The following is a 25,000-nucleotide window of genomic DNA, read 5'->3' on the forward strand; positions in this document are numbered from 1 at the left end:
GTGGTCTCAAAGAGTCATACTTATGAGAGACAGAAGAGCATAATGATTAAGACCTTGGGCTGTAGCATCAAACTTGAAACCCCAGCATCAACACTTGGTCAAGAGCCCTTAACCTTTCTAGGTCTCAGTTTTCTCATCTGTAAATTGGAAATAATAATTCCTCTCTCATGAGTAGTGCACATAAAGCACTGAGGTCATAGCCTGGCACATGGCAAATAATGAATGAATGAAGGTGATTGTTATGTTGTTAGAAACAAGAGTGGGATGGAAGAGAAGTCACATTCATTGGGGGCCTCCTCTATGCCAGGCGCTAGACTTTATCATAAAGTTTTCTATAGCTTTTATTCCTTGCATTGATCCTACAAGTTGTAAACCTTTCTTTACAGATGAGGAAACTGACGCTTGGAATGACAAAAGAACTCATGAAAGACAGAGAACAAATCAATGACAGTGGCATTACTTGGTCTCAGGTCTGTATTTCCAAAGGTCATACTCTCTCCACTCACTCACCAGGAAGAAGCTGGCATGCCAATTTCTAATTCAACTTCTTGAGACACCAAAGAGGCAGAGAAAAATTTAGAACACAGGATACAATTACTTTCAGCACTGAAATGACCTCAAAAGAATGTGTTCAGCCTCTGACATGAATAAGTCTTCTTTTCAATATAGGGTCTATCATCTAATATATTTTCAATGTCAGAATGACTCAATCACTATGTAACTTTAGAAAACCTACTGCTAGCATAGTTTTTAAAATTTTAATTTAAATGTTATTTTTATTTTGCCCCACAGCAAAATTTCCTTTATACGACTGCCATTCAAATATTACACATGGATCTGAAACAGTTAAGTAAAATGAACAGTATTTTTTAACGATACCTCTCATGTAAGAAACCTGTGTATTTATAGATCTTCTGGTAATTCTCTACATTAATTCCTTGACCTCAAACTGACCAGAGAAGGTCAACAATTCCTGTAATGTCCGCGAGTGGTACATTTTCCTCTCTAACTTAGCTGAAAACTACATAAAAGCTCAGGCAGTCAGAAAGTACCCAAATAGCTATACAGCTGAGATGACCCCACAATGCAAGTTAATCCCTCCAAGGTCAATTGTAATTTATGTTCAATTAACTGGCTCAAGAAACCTGTTTTAGACAGAAGCCAGAAATTAGGAAACCCATTGCTTGACTTTTTAGTGGGGAACTCTTGCTGTGAAAGCCACTATTTGGGAGCAAAATAAGAGGCTAACACAGGCTTTTTTCCTGGGTGCACTTACATTTCCTCAGCTGACCATACCGACTCCCTCCAGGGATGTGCTGGAAACCTGGAGGATTTGGATGGAAAGTCTATTGTTCCTGTGGCTACTAGATACTGTGCAAGGGAATGTGACTGCCAACCTCAGTCTCCACTTCAACATGGAAGGTACCAAGTTAAGCTTCCTTTAGGGGCCATCAAAAAGACAGGAGGCAGTGAGAGCGGCTCCCACTGACCATATCTGAGAAATAATAGCATAAAAATAAATAATGTGCTATTGAAGCAGAACCCATTAAATAAAACAAGAATCCATCAGTCCATACGGATAGAAATAAGTAAATGGATAAATAAATAAAGGAGGAAAAAGGGAAAGCTTTTTTTTTACAATAGAATGCCTACTGATAAATATATTAAAATGTTGGAGTTAGAAGACCATCAGTGGATGTGAAAACCAGTGAATAAAGGTTTGATGAGGAAGAAGATAGTTACACAATAATCTCAAACAATCTCTCACTTGGCAGACAACACCTTGATCAACTGAACAAAGTTAATGTCACCTGTACTGGAACAAACAGACATCACGTGCCAGCTGATGCTGTGGACTGAGGGCATCTCATCTCTTCTGTGGTGCTCTTGCCAAACATGCATAACCTGAGTACAATCATAAGGAAACATCATGCAAACCTCAACTGAGGCACATTCCATGAAATAACTGGTCTGTACTCTTCAAAAATGTCAAGGTCAAGAAAGACCAAGAGGGCTTCCCTGGTGGCGCAGTGGTTGAGAATCTGCCTGCCAATGCAGGGGACACGGGTTCGAGCCCTGGTCTGGGAAGATCCCACATGCCGCGGAGCAACTAGGCCCGTGAGCCACAACTACTGAGCCTGCGCGTCTGGAGCCTGTGCTCCGCAACAAGAGAGGCCGCAATAGTGAGAGGCCTGCGCACCGCGACGAAGAGTGGCCCCCACTCGCCGCGACTAGAGAAAGCCCTCGCACAGAAACGAAGACCCAACACAGACAAAAATAAATTAATTAATTAATTAAAAAAAAAAAAAAAAAGAAAGACCAAGAAAGATTGAGAAACTGTTTACTCCAGATTTAAGGCCACTAAAGAAAGATGACAAGTAAAATGTCATGTACGATCCCGGATTAGATTCTAAGTCAGGAAAAAATATATATAAAGGACATTGTTTTGGCAATTGATGAAATTTGAATATGGACTGTGGATTAGATAACAGTATTGCATCAACGTTCAATTTCCTGATTTTAATAATTTGTCTGTATTTATGTATGAAAATGTCCTTGTTCTTAGAACATACCCACTAAAGTATTTAGTAGTAAAAGCGGGCATGTCACCAACTCAATCTCAAAGGGTTCAGGAAAAAATTATATGTTATAGGAAAAAGAAAGAGAGAGAATGATAAAGCAAAAGTCAAAATGTATACAATTAGTGATATCTGGGTAAAGGATTAAAGGATTACAGGAGTTGTTTGTATTATTCTTGCAACTTTTTTATAAGTTTAAAATTATATCAAAATGAAAAGTTATTTTTTAAAAAAATTTTAATTTAAAACTACAGCAGAACAAAATCATTATTAGTTAAGATACATTCTAAAGTATATGAAAGTGGGAAAAACTAGTATCTAGTGTTTGATGTACAATATTCCAGAATAAAAGAGACAGTGAGAAAAGGAGGGAAACAGGGAGGGATAAATTGGGAGACTGGGTTTGACATATACACACTACTATATATAAAATAGATAACTAATAAGGACCTACTGTATAGCAAAGGGAACTCTACTCAATTCTCTGTAATAACCTATCTGGGAAAAGAATCTAAAAAAGAGTGGATATATGTATATGTATAACTGATTCACTTTGCTGTTGTACACCTGAAACTAACACAACATTGTAAATCAATACTCCAATATATACTCTAATATAAATAAGTAAGTAAATAAATAAATAAGGAGGGAAACAGATTTTAAAAAGTAACAAGATGTCGATCATTCTTGAATGATTCTTGAATTTGGGTGATAGATACATGAGGATCTGCTGTCCCAGTCTCTCTACTTTTGTGTATGTTTGAAATTTTTCCATAATAAAAAGGTTTTAACATTTTAAGCCCACCTAAGTTGATGCCCATCCTCCAACTCCAGCGGTGACAGCAATGGTAACTCAATACCCTCCCCCCTATACTGCATTCCAGTTCACCCACATTCCTGAGAGTCTGGGTGAAAACTCTGGATGGTTTGGCCCAATCTCCAGATTATAATTTGGGTTCAAAAGCAGCATTTTATGGGAATTAAATGACACTTATTGGACATTCACTGATGTCCCAATACAGCAAGTAAGAGCTACCTGCTGCATTCTCTTAATGCACTTTGCTGATACAGAGTGATGGAGGTTTCTGTTCATCATTTCTTCTATTCAGAAAACATGTTCTACAGCACAGCTGGAATCAGAAACCCTAGAAACTGGACAAGCTTTCAGAAAGGCAGCCAGAGGGAAGGAGCTATTCTTACCACCCTCTGAGACGACACATTCCCACACATTGCATGAACTTGACATTAGGTTCTGGAAGATTTCCATTTGAGGCAACACTTATATCTTTGACTGGCTATAAAAATTTAAATCTTGGGGAAATAAGTAGAAAAAAATCACTACCTACTTTCTACATAGTTAAAAAAAAATGACTACCTTCATTGCGCCAGCGCCGCAATGAAGAGCCCACGCACCGCAATGAAAGTCAACATCAAGCTTCAATAGACACTGCCTGAAACATGATGGAACACTAAGTCCTTCTGGGAACTCGGATCAAACAGGAGATCCTCATGTCTACTATGACTTTCATCCCTGAAAGGAGCCCAGGTGCTACTTCATTTAGAATGTGAGAAAGCAAAGTAAAAGGGTCATGGAGTTAAACCATTTAGTAGCGACTGCGGTAATAACGATGAGATTTAAATGTGTATAGCAAGTTTGAAAAAGTACCACCGTAAAATGATAAATAAATAAAAAGCACCACAGGGTCATTCATTGTTTAATTTCATTCCCACAAACATTTGTAAGGTAGGCTTGGAAGGTAGAATTCATCCCTATTCTACAGGTGAATAAACTGGCGATCACTATGATTGATGTCACCAAAGTCATACAATAGGGAAATGAGGATGCTAGGATTTATTCTCATAAGATTTCCCAGCTCCCAATTACCCATATTATTCCCGAGAACAAACACCAGGAAAATTCACGTAGGCAAACATTTAATGAACATCCTGCTGTTCACAGCAGCTTCGGTACCTCACCTGTCATGGTTTCTCTAAAGCAGACTTCACAAATCAGCATAGATTATTCTAAGTCAACAGCTACAAATAGGTTCACAAGACAAAGTCAGATCTGTTTTCAGTAGAATCCGATATCAATATATTATTCACAGAAACACACAACTTGATGCCATGGAGATTCTCCTGTCAACATCATGTGCCTAGGAGGATTTGAGAAAATCATTTTTAATTAAAAGTGCCAAACATTAGATTCAACCTGAGATATTCGAAATACTAAAGAGAATTAACCAGATAGGATGACTGGCCTAAATTTCACAGTTAATAAAGGGAGTAAAATCATTGACTTAACCTTTGTGCTCAGATGCAGGTTTAATTCCTACTAAACATAATGAAAACGCTGCCTGCAAACTCCATAACCAAACTTCATAAAAATGCAACATTGTCATTTGAAACATACTGTATTTTAAAAATGATTCCAATAGAGTTTATGCAGATCTGGATGCACTAGGAGGTGAAGGAGGTTCAGGAAAGTCCAGGAGCAGAGAAGAGTGATGAAGTCTCCTCCCATAGTAAGCACTGCAAAAGTATTTGATAAATATTTGATACATAAATAAAGTGGAGGTAAATTCAGGGTTTTCTTAGCAGACATATCCTGGGTTCATTTTTATGTTAAAAATGAACAACTGGGACTTCCTTGGTGGTCCAGTGGTTAAGACTCTGCACTCCCAATACAGGGGGCCTGGGTTCGATTCCTGGTCAGGGAACTAGATCCCACATGCCACAACTAAAGATCCCGCGTGCCACGACAAAGACCCGGTGCAGCCAAATAAATAAATAAATATTAAAAAAAAAAAAAAAAAAACCACAGAAAAAAGACCAAACCTAAAAGAAAAAAAAAAAAAAAGAACAGCTGATGTGGTTACTACTTCTCAGATTGTTGAGGGATCCAAACTCTAAGTTTCTCTCAGTATTAGTTTACTAAGGCTGCTGTAACAAAAACCACAGACAGGTGGGGGAAAAACAACAGAAATTTATTTCCTCAGTTCTGATGGTCCAAAATCAAACTACTGTTGGGTTTGATTTCTTCTGAGGTCTCTCTGGGCTTGCAGATGGCTGCCTTCTCCCTGTGTCTTCACATGGCTTTTCTCTCTGTGCGTGTGCATTCCTGGTGTCTCTTTTTGTGTACAAACGTCCTCTTATTTTTAGGACACCAGTCATATCGGGTTAAGGCCCATCCATATGATCTCATTTAACCTTAATTATCTTTTTAAAGGCCCTATCTCCAAATACAGTGACATTTTGAGGTACTAAGCAACCCCTAGTTAGGGCTCTAGCATATGAATTTGGGTGGCCCATAACATTCCTATTGCCTGAATCCTCAGCCCATTTATGGAGAGTCTTTGAGCCAAGCTGCAACAAATTTCAGATGGTATTTGAACACCTTCCCCAAGCCAAACCGAGTTTCAGATTTTCACCAAACTCATGTTGGAAGGGTTCCCCTTGTACCCTATTTCTGCCCCCCATTGTAAGTACAGAGGTACTGGTTTGTTCTAATAATAGAGCAAAATTTAGAAAACATCTCTTTACCTACTTGAAAGCTATCCAATTTCAATTTTCCTAAAAAGAAAAGGCAATACTCCAGATATTTACTTGAATCAACTTATTGGAGTTGATTGCCCCATTTGCCCTGTTACCAGCTAGACAACCACAGGGTTACCTTTATCTTTGTTTCTGTAACCAACAAAGGTGAAAATACTACCAGGTAGAAAAGTATATAATTTAGTCAGTGACAAAGGCAAAACATTCCTGTGGCATGTCTTTTGCGGGGCGTGTGGAGAGAGCCTGCAACTAGATATCAAGAGTTCATGCTGGGTGAGAGCCTTTAGCTCCCTGCTTCTCATCTCAAGCCACTGCTCTAAGTTACTCTTCTAGAGAGAAGATGTATAATGAAGACTTGACTATATCTCACAGGTGCCTCAGGATGTTGTGGAATGTTGTAACTCTAATATTTGTCAATTACGTAACATGACATGAATACGTCAATGATGAAGAAAGAGTGATGTTGTACACCACTGACAGCAAAATCTTCCACCTAACAGGCGACTCTATTTCTGGTGACCTTGCCACAGATTTTCACTGTTTTCCTGCCCCCAGAATGAGATCTCTGACACTGCAGACTTTGCGTTGCAAAGTGGTCCCTGGTGGTCCAGTGGTTAAGAATCCGCCTTCCAATGCAGGGGATGTGGGTTCAATCCCTGGTCGGGGAACTAGGATCCCACATGCCACAGGGCAACTAAGCCTGCGTGCTGCAACTACTGAGCACGTGGTCCACAACTAGGGAGATGCCAGCGCCGCAATGAAGAGCCCACGCACCACAATGAAAGATCCCACATGCCGCAACTAAGACCCAATGCAGCCAAAAAAAAACCCAAAAAGTCCTCCACACACAAGTGGATGAGTTAACACACTCTCTCCTGATACAAAACAACTCAAAATGCTTAAACATTGCTGAAGAAAATCACACAGCCGTGCACAAAAGGCTGCCCCTTGGTCTCCAATTCCTTTTTTGTCCTTGACACTGACAAGCAAGCTTTGCATTTCTGGTCAGCTCCCTCTCCCATTTTCCATTGCGATATTAACACTTAACCTTCTCAAGTCTTTCCCTTTCTGCTACCCTTAGGGTGACCAATCTTCCTGGTTTGTCCAGGGCTAAGTGGGTTCCCTGGCAGGATATGGGACTTTCAGTGCAAAAACCTTTTTACCCTCCTAACCCCTCACTCATCATCAAATGACTACCCATATCTCAAAAAAGAAAATTAAGGTTATCAGGTGTGAACTGCCCCCAAATTTTTCCTCCACCAACCCCTACCTGGACATAACATCTGTAGCCTTCACTTGCCTTCAGTCTTAGAGACTAGCATACCCCACTGCTGATTCAGAGCTCAATCTCCCACCCTCATGATGGATGTGCCCAATATTTAACACCTCTCTGTTGCAATTTCAACATTCCCTCCTCTTTCCCCTCATTATACAAATATGCACAAGTCTTCCCCATCTTCAAAATCGGATATCCTCCCCCCACCATGTTCCCCTTTATTGACAGCCCTACTCCAAGACTTTCCTTCACCATAAACTTCCTGAAAGAGATCCAGAATGATCTCATGTACTCCAATGGCTCCTCTCAAATTTTTATCTTCAGCCCACTCCTCTCTACTAAAAGGCTATGGTCTTCATCTTCCGAATGAACATCTTATCTTGATAACCCACAATTTTCTCAAACTCAAAATTTCTAAAACCAAACTATCATTCTTCTTTCCAACATGCCCCTTCTTCTAAAGTTACTGCCCCAGCAAATGGAACCACAATCTGCCCAAATTTCCAAACCAGAAACCATGCCCTTTCTTTCATCTTCTCTTTATTCCCCACCCCCTACATCCATACTAGCCTCCTGTCTCCTAAATATCTTCTCTTATTCATCACTTTCACTCCTGGACTCCACTGTTATCACAACAGCCTTCTCGCTGGTTTCTCAAGCCCCACCTCCTTCAGACTATCATTCATGAGCTTGACGTCTGTGAGGTCACAGATCAAGTTATTCCTACTATGTGGGAGTATAGAAAATCTTTGATTTAGCCCTCTGAACACCAAACTGGCTACAAGGATGTCTCCTTGGGATTAGTGAACAATTTCTAATTTGCTCACGAAAATGACTGGATCGATGTCCCCACTGGCCTTGTGGCTGATTCAAACAACAGTATAAATTAAGGTAGTCAAAAAGGCTGCCCGTGTTTCTTTGTAGGAATGCCATGTGCCAATGGGGCTCCAGTGCACCTGTATGGAGACCTATGTCTCTATTTTAGCAGTGTTAGTCCCTATAATCTGTTTTACCTTGGCCTCTGGGGGTTAATGTTTGCTAACAAGTTGAGCTGTTACAGAAGCCACTGGTCATTTCACACCATTAGCTGTTATGATTTTCAACTTATGTCCTACGATATCTCCTCCTGCTTCTCTGCTCCAGCTACAGTGGCAAACTTGTCATTTTCTAAGTAAGCCACTTTCTCTCCCAACCCAGTGCCCTTGCCCGGACTACCCTTCTCCTCCTTCAACATTCTCAAACTAGTCTATTCAGAAATTAACAATAACACTTTTCACTTGGTAAAAGAAAAGACCACTGGAGGGTCACATCTGCCTAGAAGCTGTGCTTCTCCTGGTACAGTTTACAATCAAAGCTCTTCCTTGCCCTGCTCTATACTGTAGGAGGGCTGATCTGGTGTTTCCCAGGTTCTGCATCAGCTGGTTTCTTGCTGGATTTAGCTGAAAGGGGGTCCTGGTGATGGATTACAGACTGAAAGAAAAGACTGCAGAATACTTCTCTCTCGCTTATCTTCTCCATAGCTCCAGCTCCACTAGACACGTTGCCCTGTTACATCTTCTACGAGGTGACTGACCCCTGGTGTCTGATACCTGCTTCCTCTGTCCATCTGGTCTACCTGGAGCAACAGCCTTCTGAGATTGCTCAGCTCTGGTTGTCTTCGAAGCCCCTCCTGTCCCCTGTGTAACCAATTCACTATGGTCAATTCTTTCCCTTATATATAATACTCAGAGTGGCTTCTGTTTTCTTGGTTGAACTTGGATATAAAAAAAACATTTCCTGATCTCTATTCCTCCTGCCTTGAGCCCACCACAAAGGCTCTCAGGGGCTCTCTTCCTCCAGGTTGCTGGTTTAACTTTTGTGTGTCCACAGCACCTGTGTATACTGCTATGGGTTGGGATTGTGGTTTTCTTATCAGCTCCACCCCTGGCTGAGCTCTTGAGGGCAGAGACAATGTCCTGTTAATCTCAGCACCCCCCATGTCCTGCTCACAGCTTAGGGGACATTAGGTGCTCAAGATTTTAAAACACACACGTGCACACGCGTGCACACACAGAGCTTTTTCGGTCTTAAAAAGGATTCCATGTAATATGCTAGAAATATACAAAGATTTAAGGCAAGACCTGGAGTAGAATAACACAGAATTTCAGTGAAAGCTAATAAAAATGTGAATTTTTTTTCATACTGTGGATTTTTTCATGAAAGGGGAAGGCACGCTAGTAGTTGTGTTTCCTTCTTCTCTTTGGAGTACGGCATGTTGTTTTTCAGTCTGCTGGATCACAGTCCTGTCATTGGTGGAAAAGTCACCTTTTATTTCATTGAAGCAACTTAATCAGTACAGGTATTAATTACCCTAGCAACTGCTTTGGAACAATAAGGCACTGTCTGGTGGCCAAGCAGGGAAAATCAAAGGAAAGCATCTCAGGATTCTAAGAGACCTTCACAACTTTGAGGACAGAGGACTATTCCCTTAGGAATCAGGACTCCTCCAGAAAAAATCTGGAGCTTTTTGAGAGAGGAACTTTATTATTATATTCAATATAATTTAAAGCAATTCCTTACCACATTTTGCAATGCAAAGTGATTTACAAAGCAGAAATAGAGTAATATCATTTAGAGACCAGGCAAAAGATCCATTTAAGATAAAAGACATGATGTTCTAGCTGTAGAGTCAGGATTATTAATCAAAGTACCTGGAAATTTGGTCCCTGATTTAGCGCCATCCCCATCACACCCCACCACCACTCTCCACTGGAGAATCCTTTTCAACTTGGGCATAAGTGTGGTACAGCAGTATGTCTCTATCTGGACTGTATTTTTATGGACATCTTGAATTCAATGTACCATAAAATCCTTAACCATTAAAGTCATCGCAGCACCCCTAACACGGCAATATTTTTACTGCAAGGAAACCAGAAAACAGGCTTATAATCGTCTCCTTAAGACTGTGGAGGGATGTGCAAAAAGAATTCATTCCCCCTTAATCATAACAGTATATTTCCTATTATAAAAATTTGCCTAGAATTGACTTCCTGCTCTGGTGTGAATCACACTGGTGGCTGTCTTGGCAAGGTATGGCCCGTGTGTTGTGTGACATACTGCAGGTACCAGCTGCAAAAAACTCACCATTGTCTTTCTGTAATGAAGTCAGTTGAAACAGTGAAGTTTCAGCAAAGTGTCCTAAAGTGAATCCAAGTGTGCCTGGTGTCCAAAAGGTCAATCATGGCATGGTGTTAGACAATTGGGTTTGCAATGCTACTAACTAGGGTACTTTCGTTTTTGTTTTTTAATAAGGTAATGCTAGTCTATTAAAATAAAGAAAATGTATTAGAGCAAATATCGAATCAGACGTTGTGACACAATGACAGGTCTGAATCACACAAAAGATTTCGTATTTAATTTCCAGTAAACCCCAGACTTTTGCTTTAGAGGAATTTTACTTGAAACAAGTGTCTGTGTCTTATATATCTTTTGCTAGTCTGAGATTCCACCCTTTCTAATGATTGTTATAGCCAACTCACACTTTTTGTAGTGAAGGGAGTGGGTATTGAACCAGCTCACAATTTAATTTTTTTGCAAAAGACTTCCAGAAAATTTATTTTACTTTATGTGAGATTTTATAGTCATTTACTTGGATTTTCACATTTATTTCTTGTTCTTTTTCAAAGATGTTTTCTTCTAAAATGAAGATCCCATTAGTTTTCAAATGCTCCATGTGACAATGAAAAAGACTTTTTCTAAAAATAAGAAACCAAGCTGATGCCACCTTGATGGAAAAAAATATATCAAAATAGTAAATTGTTACATATAAATAATATGTCTATTAAACTAAGGTCCATCCATTTTGTTGAAATTTTTAAAATAATTTTTAAAAAATTTAAAATTTTTAAAGTTTTACTTTTTCCTTTAATGAATATTTCTTCATTTAGGGCAAAACTAATTTTTTAAATGACAAACATGAATTGAAATATAGAAAAAAGTTTGTTTGAATTTAATATATTTGAAAAGATTTTTAAAGTTTTCTTTGTAAACTTTCTATATGGAATTGTAAAAAAAAGACACTAGATATATATTTTCCTACCTGACACATTTAGATGAATCGAGCTGAATGATTTTTAACATTAACCTTTTAAAACTTAACTTGGTAGTTACAGATGTTTTAATCTTTGGAAGCCATTACATGTTCATTTTCCTTTCAGCATTAATTATACATAATGACCTCCACCTAGCACATACTCTGGACAAAAACTATACTTATTTACATTTCCTAATGCTTTTAAAAATAAAAATAGCTTTCATTATTAACAATAAGGGCAAATTTTCAACTATGAAAATCTTGGTATTTTTGAAGACTTGTCTTCGGCTATTCTAACTAGAAAATTCTATCGTAAATAAAACTGTTTCATAAATTCTCCGAATAATAGCTTAATTACTTATAAACTCTGGAAACAATTAGTTTATCATCCTTTGAAGTGAGTAAGGCAACTTGCCAGGCTGAGAGCAAAGCGCTTGTCACTTTTTCATGTAATGAGCTTAGTTTCTTTTTGTTATTTCAGATTATTTGGAAAAGGAAACTCAGTCGAATACACTTTAATGTTCAGAAGATTAAAAGTTGAATCATTCACTTCATAAATGGCTTCTGCAATAACACTTAATAAAGTACCGAAAGAAATACTGAAGGCTCTGAAGATTATAATTTATGTGCTTATGGAAATCATTGAAACAGATATTCTGGTTAAAAGATAAAGTTGTGCTTGAGTGACACCGAGATTGTAAAAGATTGACGAGGACGGTCCTCGTTCTCAGCCTCATAATATCTTCCCTCGAACAAACCACCTAATTACTGCAACAGACACTTCTCTCTCTCTTTCGAAGCTTCTGGCTCTCTTTCCCTCTTTACCTGCCCCCACCCCATCCCTTCTACTCCCCGCTGCCTCTTGGTCTCTATCTCCCCCGCCTTCACACACACCCTTCTCCCTCACCCCACCCGACAGCCCCTCCCTTTTCCTCTGCGACTCTCTTTTTCATCGCGGTTCACTGTCAGGTGTCTTCATCCTGACCAAACATATCAAAGGAAGTTCTGAATATAAGTGGTTATTGTGTGACTGAAACACTCTATGTCTGAAATTACTCCCCACCCCAAAAAATGAGGAAGAAAGGGGAAAAAGTATCGGAAGAGAATGCTGACTTCATCCTGGCAGGCTCCGATCCGCCTGAGTGGTCGCCGAGCGCAGGTGAGAGGTGAGAAGCGTTCGGAGGCCGCCTTGTTCAAGGCCAGCCGGGGTGAATATTCTTGCAGCCATTGCGTCAGATGGAGCCAATACCTGAGGCCGCCCTCTGCCTTCTGCCCTCGCCGGTCAACGAGCAAGGTCACCTACAATTCCATCACCTGACTCTAGGACTGTTTACCCTGCGCAGGGGAGAGAAACTGAGGGCCAAGAAAAGCAGACAGGTCCAAGAGCCAGGAGGGTCCCCTTGGGACCTGTCCAGCTGGTGAGGGCCCGCACCAGATCGAGGACAGAAAACTTTTTGCACCATTTTGCATATTTCGAAATGATATTAACATATTTCCGATACCGCCCCCCTACTGGAAGTCGTAATTGCAACTCACCCTTCCCTTTGTCGGCGGGAATCGCCTTAAGCAGTCCCAGCAAGTCAACGTACTTTGGGGACGCATTTTGCATTTTTCATTGCCCCTCACCTCTCCCCAAACCTATATGTCAAGGAACAGGGAGTTGAGACATGACACATTAATGTTTTTATCAGGGGACGCTCTCTGCTCCCACAGAAAGGGGGGGACACTGGGAGGAGAGGGCGGCTGAGAAGACATCACTCCGCAGCTCCTGCGGAAATTCATATTCAGTGTATGTTCCTCTCTCACCTGAAATAAATTCTGCAGGCCTACCCACACAAACCCCGCAGCACTTATTTATTTGCATGTCATGCTTTTAATATGGTAGAAGGCAAGACGGATCTTTGAGGAGGGAAAATGAGGCTCACCTTTCAGACTCGCTCTCTTAAATAAAAAAGAATTGTCCGGCTGGGCGCCTAAGAATTTATCTTGAGTTTGTGGTCATTATCTCTATTATATAGACCTGGCAATAAATAAATCGGGTAGTTACTACCCAACAATAAAACCGTAGTGTATGGGACACGTTACTATTACTTTCTTAATGATCTGCCGTTTCTTTCACTTTAAATCTTCCCAGTCTTGTCTTCCCGCTTGTCTACAAGGATCTATCTTCACCCCTTGAGGTACCAGACCGCTCGGTTCATTTTTATATTTTGTGAACACAGTAAGTTTTCCTGTCTAGACTTTCTGTTTTTCCTCCTATTTCTAGGCTGCCTAATCTGCTTCAAGACAAAGGGTCGACCCGGATCAAATGTCTTTTCCCCCTCTCTTTCTATTTTAACCGCCTGGTGCGTCCACTTTAATGAAGATCGACCCCCTCGCGGCAGCCACCCTTGGGGTCTCTAGGAGAAAGGGAGCTACGCAGAGCCCGGGGGACCCGGCCGGGGGAAGATGCTCTGCGCCCCCGTCCGTGGGCACGCCCTTGGGTGCGCACGGAGCCCAGAGGACGATCTGGAAAGACTCTGCCTGGGCCATTTCTCCCTCTCACGGCCCTCACCCCGATTCTTGCTGGTGTGCCTGCCCACACAGAGATTTCGGGGTGGGGGCGTCCCATCCCTCCTACTTCCCCCGGCTCGCCCTCCGCCCGGGCACAGCGCGCCACACGCGGACAAGAGCGCGAGCAGCCTGGACCCGCCGGAGAAGTCGGTCCTCACGCCTCTGCCGGCTCCTCTGCGCCCGCAGGCATTAAAACCTCACCGAGAGGGCTCGGCCCGGAGGCGCGGACGCGGAGTTGGGCTGGGGGGTGCGGGCGCTCCTCTCAGGTGCCCAGACTTGCGGCTGGCGGGAGAGGCTGCACGCGCTCCCATCCAGCCTGGGCTCTCGCACCTGAGGCTCGCCTCCTCTGCTACGGCGAGGTGCGCCTCTCTCACCCCGACCCCGACCCCCAGCCGGGCCCGAGGCGCAATCTGTTCCCGGCCAGAGCCTTCCAGAGTCCCAGGGCCCCCGCCCCCGCCAGCCCTGCCGGGAGGATGCGCCCAGCCTACGTCCGGCCGGCGCCGTCCAAAACCACCGCCACACTCGCTTTCACGCCAGCGCGAAAAGTGACGCGTACCGGCAAAGCGGTCAGCAAATGACCATCTTATCCGCGAAGCGGGGGAAATAGGGGGAGGGAATGGGGGGGGGGGCTGGGGGGAGAAAGGGGCAAAGGGGCAGTGGTAAGCTGGGGAAAGAAAACAAACAGTCCTGCGTCGCTTCCCCTTTTGTCTTTATACTGCTTGTCTCAAGAAATCAACTTAAGCACCGCAAGCCCCCACCAGGCTTGTTTTTGTTTGTGTGACTTAGATCACAGATAGAACTCGAGACCAAATCTCTGAGTGTGTGTAAGAGAGAAAAGAAGCCGCGGCCAGGCTACTGATGATGAAGGGACGATGAACTTCTCACCTTTCTTTAACTCACAAAAACACGTCCTTTTAAAAAAATCCACGCCGCCGTGGGTGTGTGTTTCATTGTTAATTGCGTTTTGCTGGGATGATCTTTTACGACTGGAAAACAAACGGCTGGGAAAATATTCACATTTGGGACAGAAAACATTTTTTATTTATATCTTTGACATTTAAAAGAGCAGAATTAATTTGTCCCGTCCACATTAGCATTGAGAGAAAGTTTCAGAAATCTACCAAGGGGGAAGGGGGGGGGGTAAGAAAAAAGAAAGCGAATAGAAGAAAGGAAAAAGAAAAGCTAGGCTTGGTTTTTCTTATTTCAGACCTGTAATCAATCATTGAAATAGGAAGCAGCAAAATTGTAAAGATTCGATAGATTAAAATGCAAATGAAAGGTAGAAAAAGAAACATTAACATGGCGATCAAAGATTTAATAACCGTAAATCAAGTTTTTTTTTTCTGTTGCAGCTGCAGTTTGTGTGTGTTTATGTTTTAATCATGTTCGTTCCATAAATAAATAATATCTGAAACGAAACTAATTTTTCATTATTTTAACCGTGGGCTATAACAGTAAATATTAAAAATAGAAAACGTACAGGATGCCAGATCCCCAACCAAATAAGAGAAAGATTTGTGTTGATTGGTTAAAATCAAGGCGTTTCATTTGTGTGTTTTGGAAAATCAGAGTATTATGCTAAAAAATTCTATCTCAACTGACAAAGCCCAAAGTTTTATTTTCCCTTTAATATTTTATGTTAACGACAAGACACCATTTATAGTAAATATATGCGTGGCTGCATACCCATTTCAGTTTGAGCATTTTCAAAGAACGAAAGTGCCAGAATATTCAAACAATACAAAACACATACTATTTCAAAGTGATTTAACAGAATTCCTGGAAAATAATACTTTTTAGAAGAATCTGCCCTAGAGGAAAATTAAATGATGGTTTGACACAATTAAAACTTTTTTTAAGCTTTATTATTAAGGTTCTTTTTCCAAAGGGGAGTATTTTTGCCCTTTGTTTGCTATCATTCGATTTAAGGTCTTATGTCAAGGTGTCAAATTATCGGGACACACTGTTTTATTTAACTAGTCCTCATTTTCTTATATGGTGAAGGTTTTTCATTTAGATCTTTTATTTAAAATATTGATTTACATTACTTAGAAATTATTTCTAGAATTTTAAAATAAACAACTGGTCCTAGTCTTTTCTTTTTTCTCTTTTTGGTAGTCTTATTAACATGGAAGAATTCATCTTCAGAAGACTGGAAACTTATTTTTGGTAATACAGCCTTGCAATGTTTAAAATAAGCTCTTCGCTTAATTTTGTCTTTGAAGGGGTTACTCACCCTAATGTACTGAGATGATGAATTTAAATTGTCTCCATTTCTCCTCTTTCCACAAATTAAAATGATAACCAACCCTGGGATACTTGTTTCCTTTATAAAACCTTTCAGTTAAATGTGAGCTAAGTTGATGTCCACTCCCTCCATCCCAGCCACACAAGCACAGTTTTCACTGTGACAGTCCAATAATGCATTTAGTTTAAAATTACACTTGGACCTTTCCTCCTTTGTATTTTTTCATTTACTTCAGTGCAACAAGATGACTTGATTTTCTTGGGATTACATGAACTCCATTCAGTGTTACTGGGACATTTCTGCTCAACTAAATACTTGCCTTAATAGACAAATGAACTTCTTTTTATTTGCTGGAGTTTGTAGAAGGTTTCAGATACAGAGCGCGCAACTGATTTAGTTATTGTTGTGAGAATCGAACAGGCACAAAAGTCATTTATCTAAAACGAAGAGATATGACTCTGTAAAAGGGAGAAGCAAGGGCAGAATCACTGGGAATTATTTCAGTTTATAGCTCTTATTAATTAAACCGGATGTAGTTTCATTCTGATCTTTTAGTACCGACCTTGTTAAATGCTCCCAGATACCTTTCCCCCCTCACCCCAATTTTTTCATTCATTAGATAACTTGGGTCCCTTGTTGATGGGGGTTGCTTTTTCTACATTATCTCACTAAGCAGTTGCAGTGTAAAACTGCGCGCATCTTCAGACGATCGCACCCCCGCACCCCTCCCGGGAAAAAAAAAAAGGAAAAAGAAAAAGAAACCCTTTTCCCATTCAGTTTTAGCATCTTGTTTCGTTGAAATGCAAGACAGGTACTTGATTTAGCATTTAAGCAAAAGGTTACACAAACCGCGTTTTAAAAAGTGTTGGGATGTCCGACAGGGTCAGCCCCAGATCAGATCATTTTTTGAATGCAGACCTAAAGATAATGAGTACTTGTTGTATTAAAGGGGACAAACAGTACTTTGGCTTCCTCTGACCCCAGAATGCACGGCTCGGTTTCATTGATCATCCTCCTTTATGAGATAATGCAATTACAAACATCAATAAGGGGCTGCAAGGGGAATCATTATGCGGTGACAGTGATAAATGACGGTGCAGAAATAGCATGCTTTTCCCCCCCTAACAATCCAGGAGCCCAGGGGCTCCTGGGGCTGAACACAGTCGCCAAGGAAACAGATGACATCCCAAACGGCACCAAAGGAAAAAAAATGAACAGTCTTTCTTTGCCTTTCACTCTTTTCTGTCTTCCAAAGAGTTAGTTTTGGCTCAAGCAGCAGCTGCCACACAGGCATTTCGTTATTTCAGACATTAAAGACTGGAGCGGGCGGTGGGAGTCTCCTCCTCTTCCATCCCCACCCCCACTAGATAACACACAAAGCTCGCTGTTCACAGTTTAGGACTACCTGAAAATGCATGTTTTGAAAATCAGATGGGGGGGGGGGTGGTGGTGGTGGTGAGGGAAACGCGGTTTACACAGCCATCGCGTTGTGTTTTCCCCGCTAGCATGATTGTCCGGTGGAAACTGAGTCTCCAGAACAAGCTGGCGCCTCGTGGGTCTGCCAGTAAGGACTGGGGCGCGTGGCTCGCCTCCATCTCTCTGCGGTGTCAGACGCTGCTCGATGCCAAGGCAGGAGGGTGGTGTTAGGGGGGGTGGGAATGGGGAGCAAGCGGCTGCGAGGGGTGTTTACCGCTTCGCTGACTTTCTTTGAATTGGAATTATCAATGGGCGCAGGGATCTCCCCTAGATCGAGGAATCCGGTTGTTTAAAGGCCCCAGGGTGCCCTCGGCAAGTGGCTTCAAGAGGGCTTCGCTGAGCGATCCCCATCCACCCATGACCCCGCTGGTGGGTGAAGTAGCCGGGCGCCAAAAGGTGATGGGTTACCCGGACTGCGTGCTGGACCTGCGGCTGCGAGGCGGGGGCGCTTGGGGGGTGTGCCTGGGGACACTTGGAAGGGAAGGGGAACGCGCCACTTTGGGGGGAAGGAGGAGGAAGAGGGCGCGGAAGTGCGAGGGGGTAGCCCCAAGAAGAAAATAGAAGGGAGGGGAGGAAGAAAGCGAGCGAGCGCAATCCCACCCTTCGAGAAGGTCGCCATCCCGAAGAAAGCAGACACAGGGTTCCCTGACCCCTGCGGGAAACGCCCCGGCGTGGAACGCGGGACCCCTGCGCAGCTAGCTCTGCCACTCGAAGCCCCCGCCCTGAGGAGCCGGCCGGGCGGGTGCGGGAGCAGGTGACTTTATTCACTGCTTCCCCAATCAGCGAGGTCCCGGGACTCGTTTTCCGCCTGGAGATTAAGATCATTGCTCGCGTAATGAACTTAATGCTTTAGGGTAGAGGTGAGTGTGTCTGCGAGTGGGCAGGGGTAGGAATTACCGACCCGATCAATGGGAGACTGGCTTAAAACTAAATCCCTTTTCTCCAGGGCTTCAGCGCCTGGGTTTCCCCGCGGTGGGCTGAGCGCGCCGGGCGAGTAGTAGTAAGCACGACGCGGGAGGGCGACCCCAGGGCGCGGCCCGCCGTAACTGAGACCCTCAAATGCCCCTCATCTCCCCACCAAGACCACCGGGATACCCGTTTTTAGGGCAAAGACTCTTAAAAGCTCAAACGTTGGCTAACTGATTGCTCAGTATGTTGGGTTTTTTTTTCCTTTACAGCTCCGCCTTGGGAGAAAATGTTACGGACTCGTTGGCAGGCAGATGGGGCCAAAATGAGACACCCCCCCGCACCCCACCTCCCCGCCATCAGCGACCCCCTCAAGGGGCGATTTCCCACTCTCTCTCCTTCAGCGTTCTGTCCTGGGCCCTGGGATTCCCAACCTCGTGTAGACTCTGCACCTGGCCACCTGAGTGCCACGGGCTGCCCCAAAGTCAAGTGGGTGAGGGGTGGCCCAGGAGAGGGGAGTGAAACGAGGTGAAATGGCCGGCCAGGCAGGGCGCCCCACGACCCCATTCCACGCCACTCCACCCGGCGTCCAAGCGCCTACCCGGGAGTTCTGCATCGGCAGGTTTTTACTGTCTTCACTTGGGCCGAGGACCTGCTGGGATCCGAAAGGCAGGAGAAAGTTTGCAGAGGCTTTAAAGTGATCCCGAGGAGCTCCTGCCTAAGGCGTCGGGGTGCTGCCCACGGCTCCCCAGCTGCGCCTGGCGAGCGCTAGCCAGGTCCCAAGTGCCCCCGGGTCCCAAGTTCTTCGCAGTCCCGCTCCCGGAGTCGCGGCGGGACTCGGAGGCAGAGTCCATCAAGAAGCCTCTCGTCCACCACAAAGCACCCCGAGCCGAGCCGTTCGGAGGGAAGGGGGCCCGGAGTCCCCCAGGAGGTACCTCTCCACAACCTTCTGCGCAGACCCGGGGTCGCCTCGTCTCCCGAGACGAAGTCTGCAGTCCCTTAGACTTGACTTTCCTGTTGGGTTGGGGAGGAGGTAGGAGGCTATTGGAGGTGCCGGAACCGATCCCTCACCCCCCACCCCCAGGGTGCTCTGGGCTCTACGCAGAGACCTGTCCGCCCTGCACCCGCCCAGGACTCAGGATTAGGACGCAGGGGCCGCCGCGCTCAGGCCCGGATCCTCGCAGCTACCGCCGCCGCCCGCGGGATCTCTTGGCGCGCGGAGGCGGGCCCAGCCCCAGCCCCAGCCCCAGGCCACCGGCATCTCCCCTCCCGCCCCGGCCGCAGACTCCGGGGGCGCTGCTTACAGCAACCAACCCTGCGCGCAAAGTCTGCGCGCCGCGTGGGAGACGCGGGCGGGAGGGGGCGGGTGGCGCTGGTGTTTTTGCTTTTCAGAACAAAGTTTCCTAGTAGGCGCCTAGTTCCCGGGGTCGGAGCCTCCCACCTCCGCTCCTTCCTCTCCCTTCTCCCGGCCCCCTAGAGCAGAGCGAGCCGGAGCCTCCGCCCGGGCCTGGCCGCCGCTCGTCCCCTCCCCCGGCGGGGACGCTCGCGCCCCGAGCGCCGCCCTCCCCACCCCGTCCCCGGGCTCCGCGGGGGTGCCTCTCCCCGGGGCGAAGCTCTCCGGCCGGGCGCACGGGAAGGAGACACCCGTTGCTTCCCGAGGAACTCCTAATACCATCCATACAGCTTTAATGCGTTTATAATTCGATAAGTGATTTCAATTTGAAATTGTTAGTAACTAATTTTATGGGTAATTTTTCCACATCAAATATTTAAGCATCAGATTAAGGGAGCCAGTTCCGACACAGGATAATAAGGGGGTTTCCCCCCACCCCTCGCGACCCCCGCCTCCCTCGGATTCCTACCGAGTCGTTTTTCCAAATCCCCAAAAGATGGCAGTCGAAGCCGACGTTCTTCTTTTCCAGCGGCTCTGCGAAGGGAGGGGGGGAGAAAGAGGGAAGGAGGGAGAGAAAGGGGGAGAGAGGGAGGGAGAGGCAGAGAGAGAAGGAAAGAGAGAGACAGTGAAAGGAGAGGGAGAAACTAGACGTTGCACGGACTTTTCAAAGTAATTCTTTCACACGTTTCTAAAACAGGCAAGAAGCAGTGGTGAATTTCCTGGAAATGTCCCGGCAGAAAAGAAAGCCAAAAAACGTGCCTTGTGGGCTCAGAGCAGGGAATGTGAGAAACTCAGCGCTTTCAAAGTAAACCCTCAATTCAGAGCAGAAGCCGGAGTGGGGAGACTGGGAGAGGGACAGACTGGCTTTTTGATAGTTCTTTGTATTAACATTATATACAAACACTATACAACTCAGCAACGTGTTTCCTCGACAGGACTCTGCCAGTTACCTCGTGGGGGGGGGAGGGGAGAAGAGGTGGGGAGGGGAAAGGTGATGGGTGGGGGCGGGCTGCTGTGGGCGGAGGGGAGGCTGGGGCCAGAAGCGGATGAATTGCAGACCAGTTGCCAAAACTTTTTTTTTTTTTTTTTTTCCTGCTGCTGCTGCGGCTGCCTTTGCTGCTGCCTTTGCTTTGAATGTGGGTAACTAGGAAACAGCAAGCCGTCTGAGAAGACGGAATTTCCAACGTGTAAAATGTTCTTAACGGAACCATTGAGCGAGTGCAATAAGGCGTGAGGGGGAACTAATCTTCCCATTTAAATGTTTGTGGCAATTTTATCTAAATGAATTTTAATGCTAAACGAGGGTAATTCCCCATTTGTAGCGCGTTTACTTCTCTTTCCTGTGCTTCTAAAGCAGTCGAACATCATGCAATGAACAATAACAATAAAAATACTGTCAAGGCATATTATTCATTTCGAATGTGTTATAATTGCAGCTGATTAAATATGATAGGGGAATTTTTTAAACTTTTTTGGAAAAGTATTTAAATCATATTAAAAAGTAGTCTCATTCAACCGGCGCCCACCACGTCCCCCCCCCCCGCAAATAAAAATAAAAATCAGGTACAATTGCGTGCCCTTGTTTAGAAGAGGGCGTTTTGTTTTTGCCTTTTAAGAAACATCAAAAACACTCTTAGCACCTCTATTATTTCCGTCTTTCGGTTAAGGGTCCTCAATAACCTCGGAGCTGGCTCTGAAATTTGCAAGAGGAAAAGCTGAAATAGCGTTAAGGGGGAGGTGGGGGTGCCCAGGTAGGGGGAAAAAGGACCCGCAGACAGCAAGGCTCGCACAAAACCGGCACGCAGAGGGGGGAACGCAGGGAAAGAGCACAGGTTGTTTTATTGTTTCTAATTCACTGAACACTAATGATCTTGATTCTCCATAGCTTCCATATTCCCTAATTCTCCCTCACTAGTACCCTTCTTCTCCTAGTGCCTGCCGCCCCCCTTCCCTCCCTCCCTCCCTCCCTCCCTCCTCTTTCTTTCCCTCCCCCACCCGGCAAGAGCTTCCTCAAGAATAAAGGCTGAAAATAACCAACTCACCCAGGCACGGACTGGAGAGGAGGGGCAAATGGATGGTTAGTTTATAAAGTTTATTATTCATTTTTAAAGTAAATGAATGGTTGTTAACTGCTAGTAACCACCTATCAAAAGAGAATTATTTCACGAAGAGGGACTATTTATGTAGACGAAGAATTGCCACTGGGTCCAAATAGGAAATGGAAACAATCCCATAGATGGAGGGGGGAGGGGGGAGGTAGGGCGGAGGCGCGGAGAGGCTGCAGAAGGTTGAGCCTCGCTCTTTCTGCAGGTCCACGTGTTCAGAAACAAGGCCCCATAAACAAAAGGTGAGAGAGTGCACTGCCGCTCCAGCAGGTGAGTCAGTCAATCACACGTCACCTAGTAAACCCAACCCACAGCTGGTTTCTCTTCTCAAACAGAAAATAGAATTGTTCAGGGCGGGTTTATAGGGTGACATGGGCCTGAATGTCAGGCTTGAGTTTAAGGCACTCTCCTCCGACCCATCCTTTGTTTACAAAGCAGTCACTACTAAAAGCCTGATTTTTTTAAAAACGAATTTGCCTTAATTAAAATATTTGTATATTTTCCTTAGCTTTGGGGAGCGCTTTTTATAGCCGCAATTTTATTTCAATGAAATGATAAGCTATTACAGCTTAAACATGTTATTTTGTACCATTTAGCTGGCTGCCACACAGAAATTCTGTACAGCTGTTCTGGAAAATTGGTTAATAACCAGTTTTATCCAATGAGAACATAGAGCATATTTATAAAAATTAGATTTTGAAGTCTGGTCTCTTCCATTCATGTAGTTAATTTCCTAATAAACATATACTGTTCATCCTAGGTAACATCCTTAGCAAAAGATGTAACTCAGTCCTTAGGTTTGCCATTAGGTGCAGGAATAATTTCACTGATATTAAATGAGTAATTCTGTTGGCTGTAATCTGAGTCTACAGTTAGTTTAGTGCCCTTAGGCCTTACATTTGCTGATATTAGTTCATTAAGTCAGCTGAAAGAAATCAGTGACTATTATTAAATAATTTACTTTGTGGTTCAAATTTGCAAATGCATATGTTATCTTAGGGAGCTAAAATTAAGTTTTATATTTACTGCATTCATCATGAAAAATTTGGGGGGCAGTAAACAAATTTTTCAAGCAGTGGAGTCAGCATGACAAAAATAATCTTATTTTTATTTTAGATTCAGATTTCATTACTGCACTCAAACGACTACAAGTGGGCTTGGCGTTATTATACAATCCAAACTGTTTCCGTCAGAAACGCTAAGACTCAGTGTGCAATGATTGTTATTAATAATTAGCTCCTTGGTTTCTCGATAGAAAAAAGCTATCAACAAGCATTTGTTTATCCACAACAAAAAGTATAATTAGCTTATCCCACTTAGTAAATCTTGTATGCATGCCAACTCATACCAAACTGCTACTTTTACAAAAAAAAAAAAAATTGCAATAATACAGTTCATTTTTCCAGTCCTTTTTGCACAAAATTTATTTACAATGTCTACATAAATGCTTCAAGGTGGGACTATGGAAAAATACACACATGACCGATGCTTTGCTCAGAAATAAAGTCAACATATTAAAAATAAATCTTCAGTTTATGTTTTTTGAGCTGCATAAAACAGGAAGTGATGTATAAGGTGGTGGTTTTTGCATGGGGACAATGATGCCTGATGTGACAATTAGGCTTCTAAACACACGGCCTTTTGGTTTCCATGCCTCCTCCTACCAGTTTCCTTAAGACGCGGCCTGCAACAGCTGATTAATCATTGTTGATGACTGCAGTTTTTCCCATCCTTCCCGATTTACATCTGTTCAGGCCAATTCAAATATGGTGAGTAAATGAATTAGACATGCAAATTCAAGCCCCAGGCTAGAGAGAGGGAGAGAGAGGAAAAAGAGAGAGAGAGAGAAGAGAGAGAGAGAGAGAGAGCGCACGCATGGCTGAAATCCTAGGCGAGAAGAAAGATTCTTCTGCCTGATAGTTATTTTAATGCTCTAAAAATCCTGCAAATCAGACCTTCCCGTCCCTTGCAGGACAACTGTAAGGCTTTTTAATGTAAGGAGGCTTCTGGAGGAAGTGAAGAGCTATGGAAACAACACACATAGTGTGGAAAAATTTCACATTTTTTTTAAAAAATCTATAAGAAACAACGTAATATGGATAACAGTATAATAGCATTTACAATAGTTCACTCTTTGTTCTCTTAATGTCTTATATAGTTATTTAGCATGTCCCCCAGATTGACTTCGGTTGGTATTTCCTGCTTTTTTTAAGAGTCCCTATGAAGAATTAGGGATGCTCCTTGGTCCAAAGTAGATGCCAAGAACGGAACTCCACAGTCATTGCAGAAAAACATGATTTGAAATCAGTCACCATTGCAGACAATGCATATTCCCTTAAGCTACTGAGCATGAATGTCCATGACTTGTCCACTCATTGTTGGGTCTCCTGTATTAAGAACCGTGGGGCTTGATGCTGACATTGGCATTCCAGGGTGGGGCGGTCCTCCATGCATCATCACTGTTGGGTGGTGAGGGTGTCCAGGAATGTACGTATGCATGGGGGGCCCATGACGCAGCTGAGCAGGATGGGGGGGCATCTGGGGTTGGGTATAACTTGGCTGTCCCATACTCACACCCATTGGACCACCCCGGGCTACATACTCCCCTGGCATACTTTGCAGCCCTGTAGAAATTCAAAAGAAAGAAACACAAAGAAAATATTATGAGAAAGCAATAGAGTGGCGCTGGCTATGGCAATCCTATGAAAGGCAGGGAACACTGTGATTAAGGGAACACGGCTCTGTATTCTTCTGAGTCATAGCGAAGAAAATAAAATGAGAAATGTCGTGCTGGAAAGTCACTCTTTGCAACTGTTTTCCTTTCATTGTCACTGTTA

General features: G+C 43.7%; 1 protein-coding gene and 1 long non-coding RNA gene across 11 annotated transcripts in view; one reads left to right on the forward strand and one right to left on the reverse strand.

Moving 5' to 3' along the window:
• Nucleotides 1-14,681: 14,681 nt before the first annotated feature.
• Nucleotides 14,682-21,617, forward strand: LOC309612587. Of its 4 annotated transcripts, none has more exons than XR_014235305.1 (3): nucleotides 14,682-18,619; nucleotides 18,938-19,596; nucleotides 20,756-21,617. It is a non-coding gene; the product is annotated as an uncharacterized lncRNA (long non-coding RNA). The 4 variants fall into 4 exon arrangements; XR_014235306.1 differs by having other exon boundaries at nucleotides 14,682-18,128; XR_014235303.1 differs by having other exon boundaries at nucleotides 14,682-20,392.
• A 1,633-nt stretch (nucleotides 21,618-23,250) lies between these two features.
• MEIS1 (Meis homeobox 1) overlaps nucleotides 23,251-25,000 on the reverse strand; it is a 138,792-nt gene continuing 137,042 nt past the window's right edge. For 5 of the 7 annotated variants that reach the window (XM_082358465.1, XM_082358463.1, XM_082358460.1 and 2 more), the window contains one exon: nucleotides 23,251-24,787. In XM_082358465.1, coding sequence (XP_082214591.1) covers nucleotides 24,504-24,787 — 284 coding nt within the window. In that variant the 3' untranslated portion in view covers nucleotides 23,251-24,503. The remainder of the gene's footprint in view (nucleotides 24,788-25,000) is intronic. The other 2 variants (XM_082358464.1, XM_082358466.1) reach the window with 1 other exon arrangement.

This window comes from Balaenoptera borealis (assembly GCF_965194805.1).
Source record: "Balaenoptera borealis genome assembly, chromosome: 15".
In the NCBI taxonomy this organism is placed as follows: domain Eukaryota; kingdom Metazoa; phylum Chordata; class Mammalia; order Artiodactyla; family Balaenopteridae; genus Balaenoptera; species Balaenoptera borealis.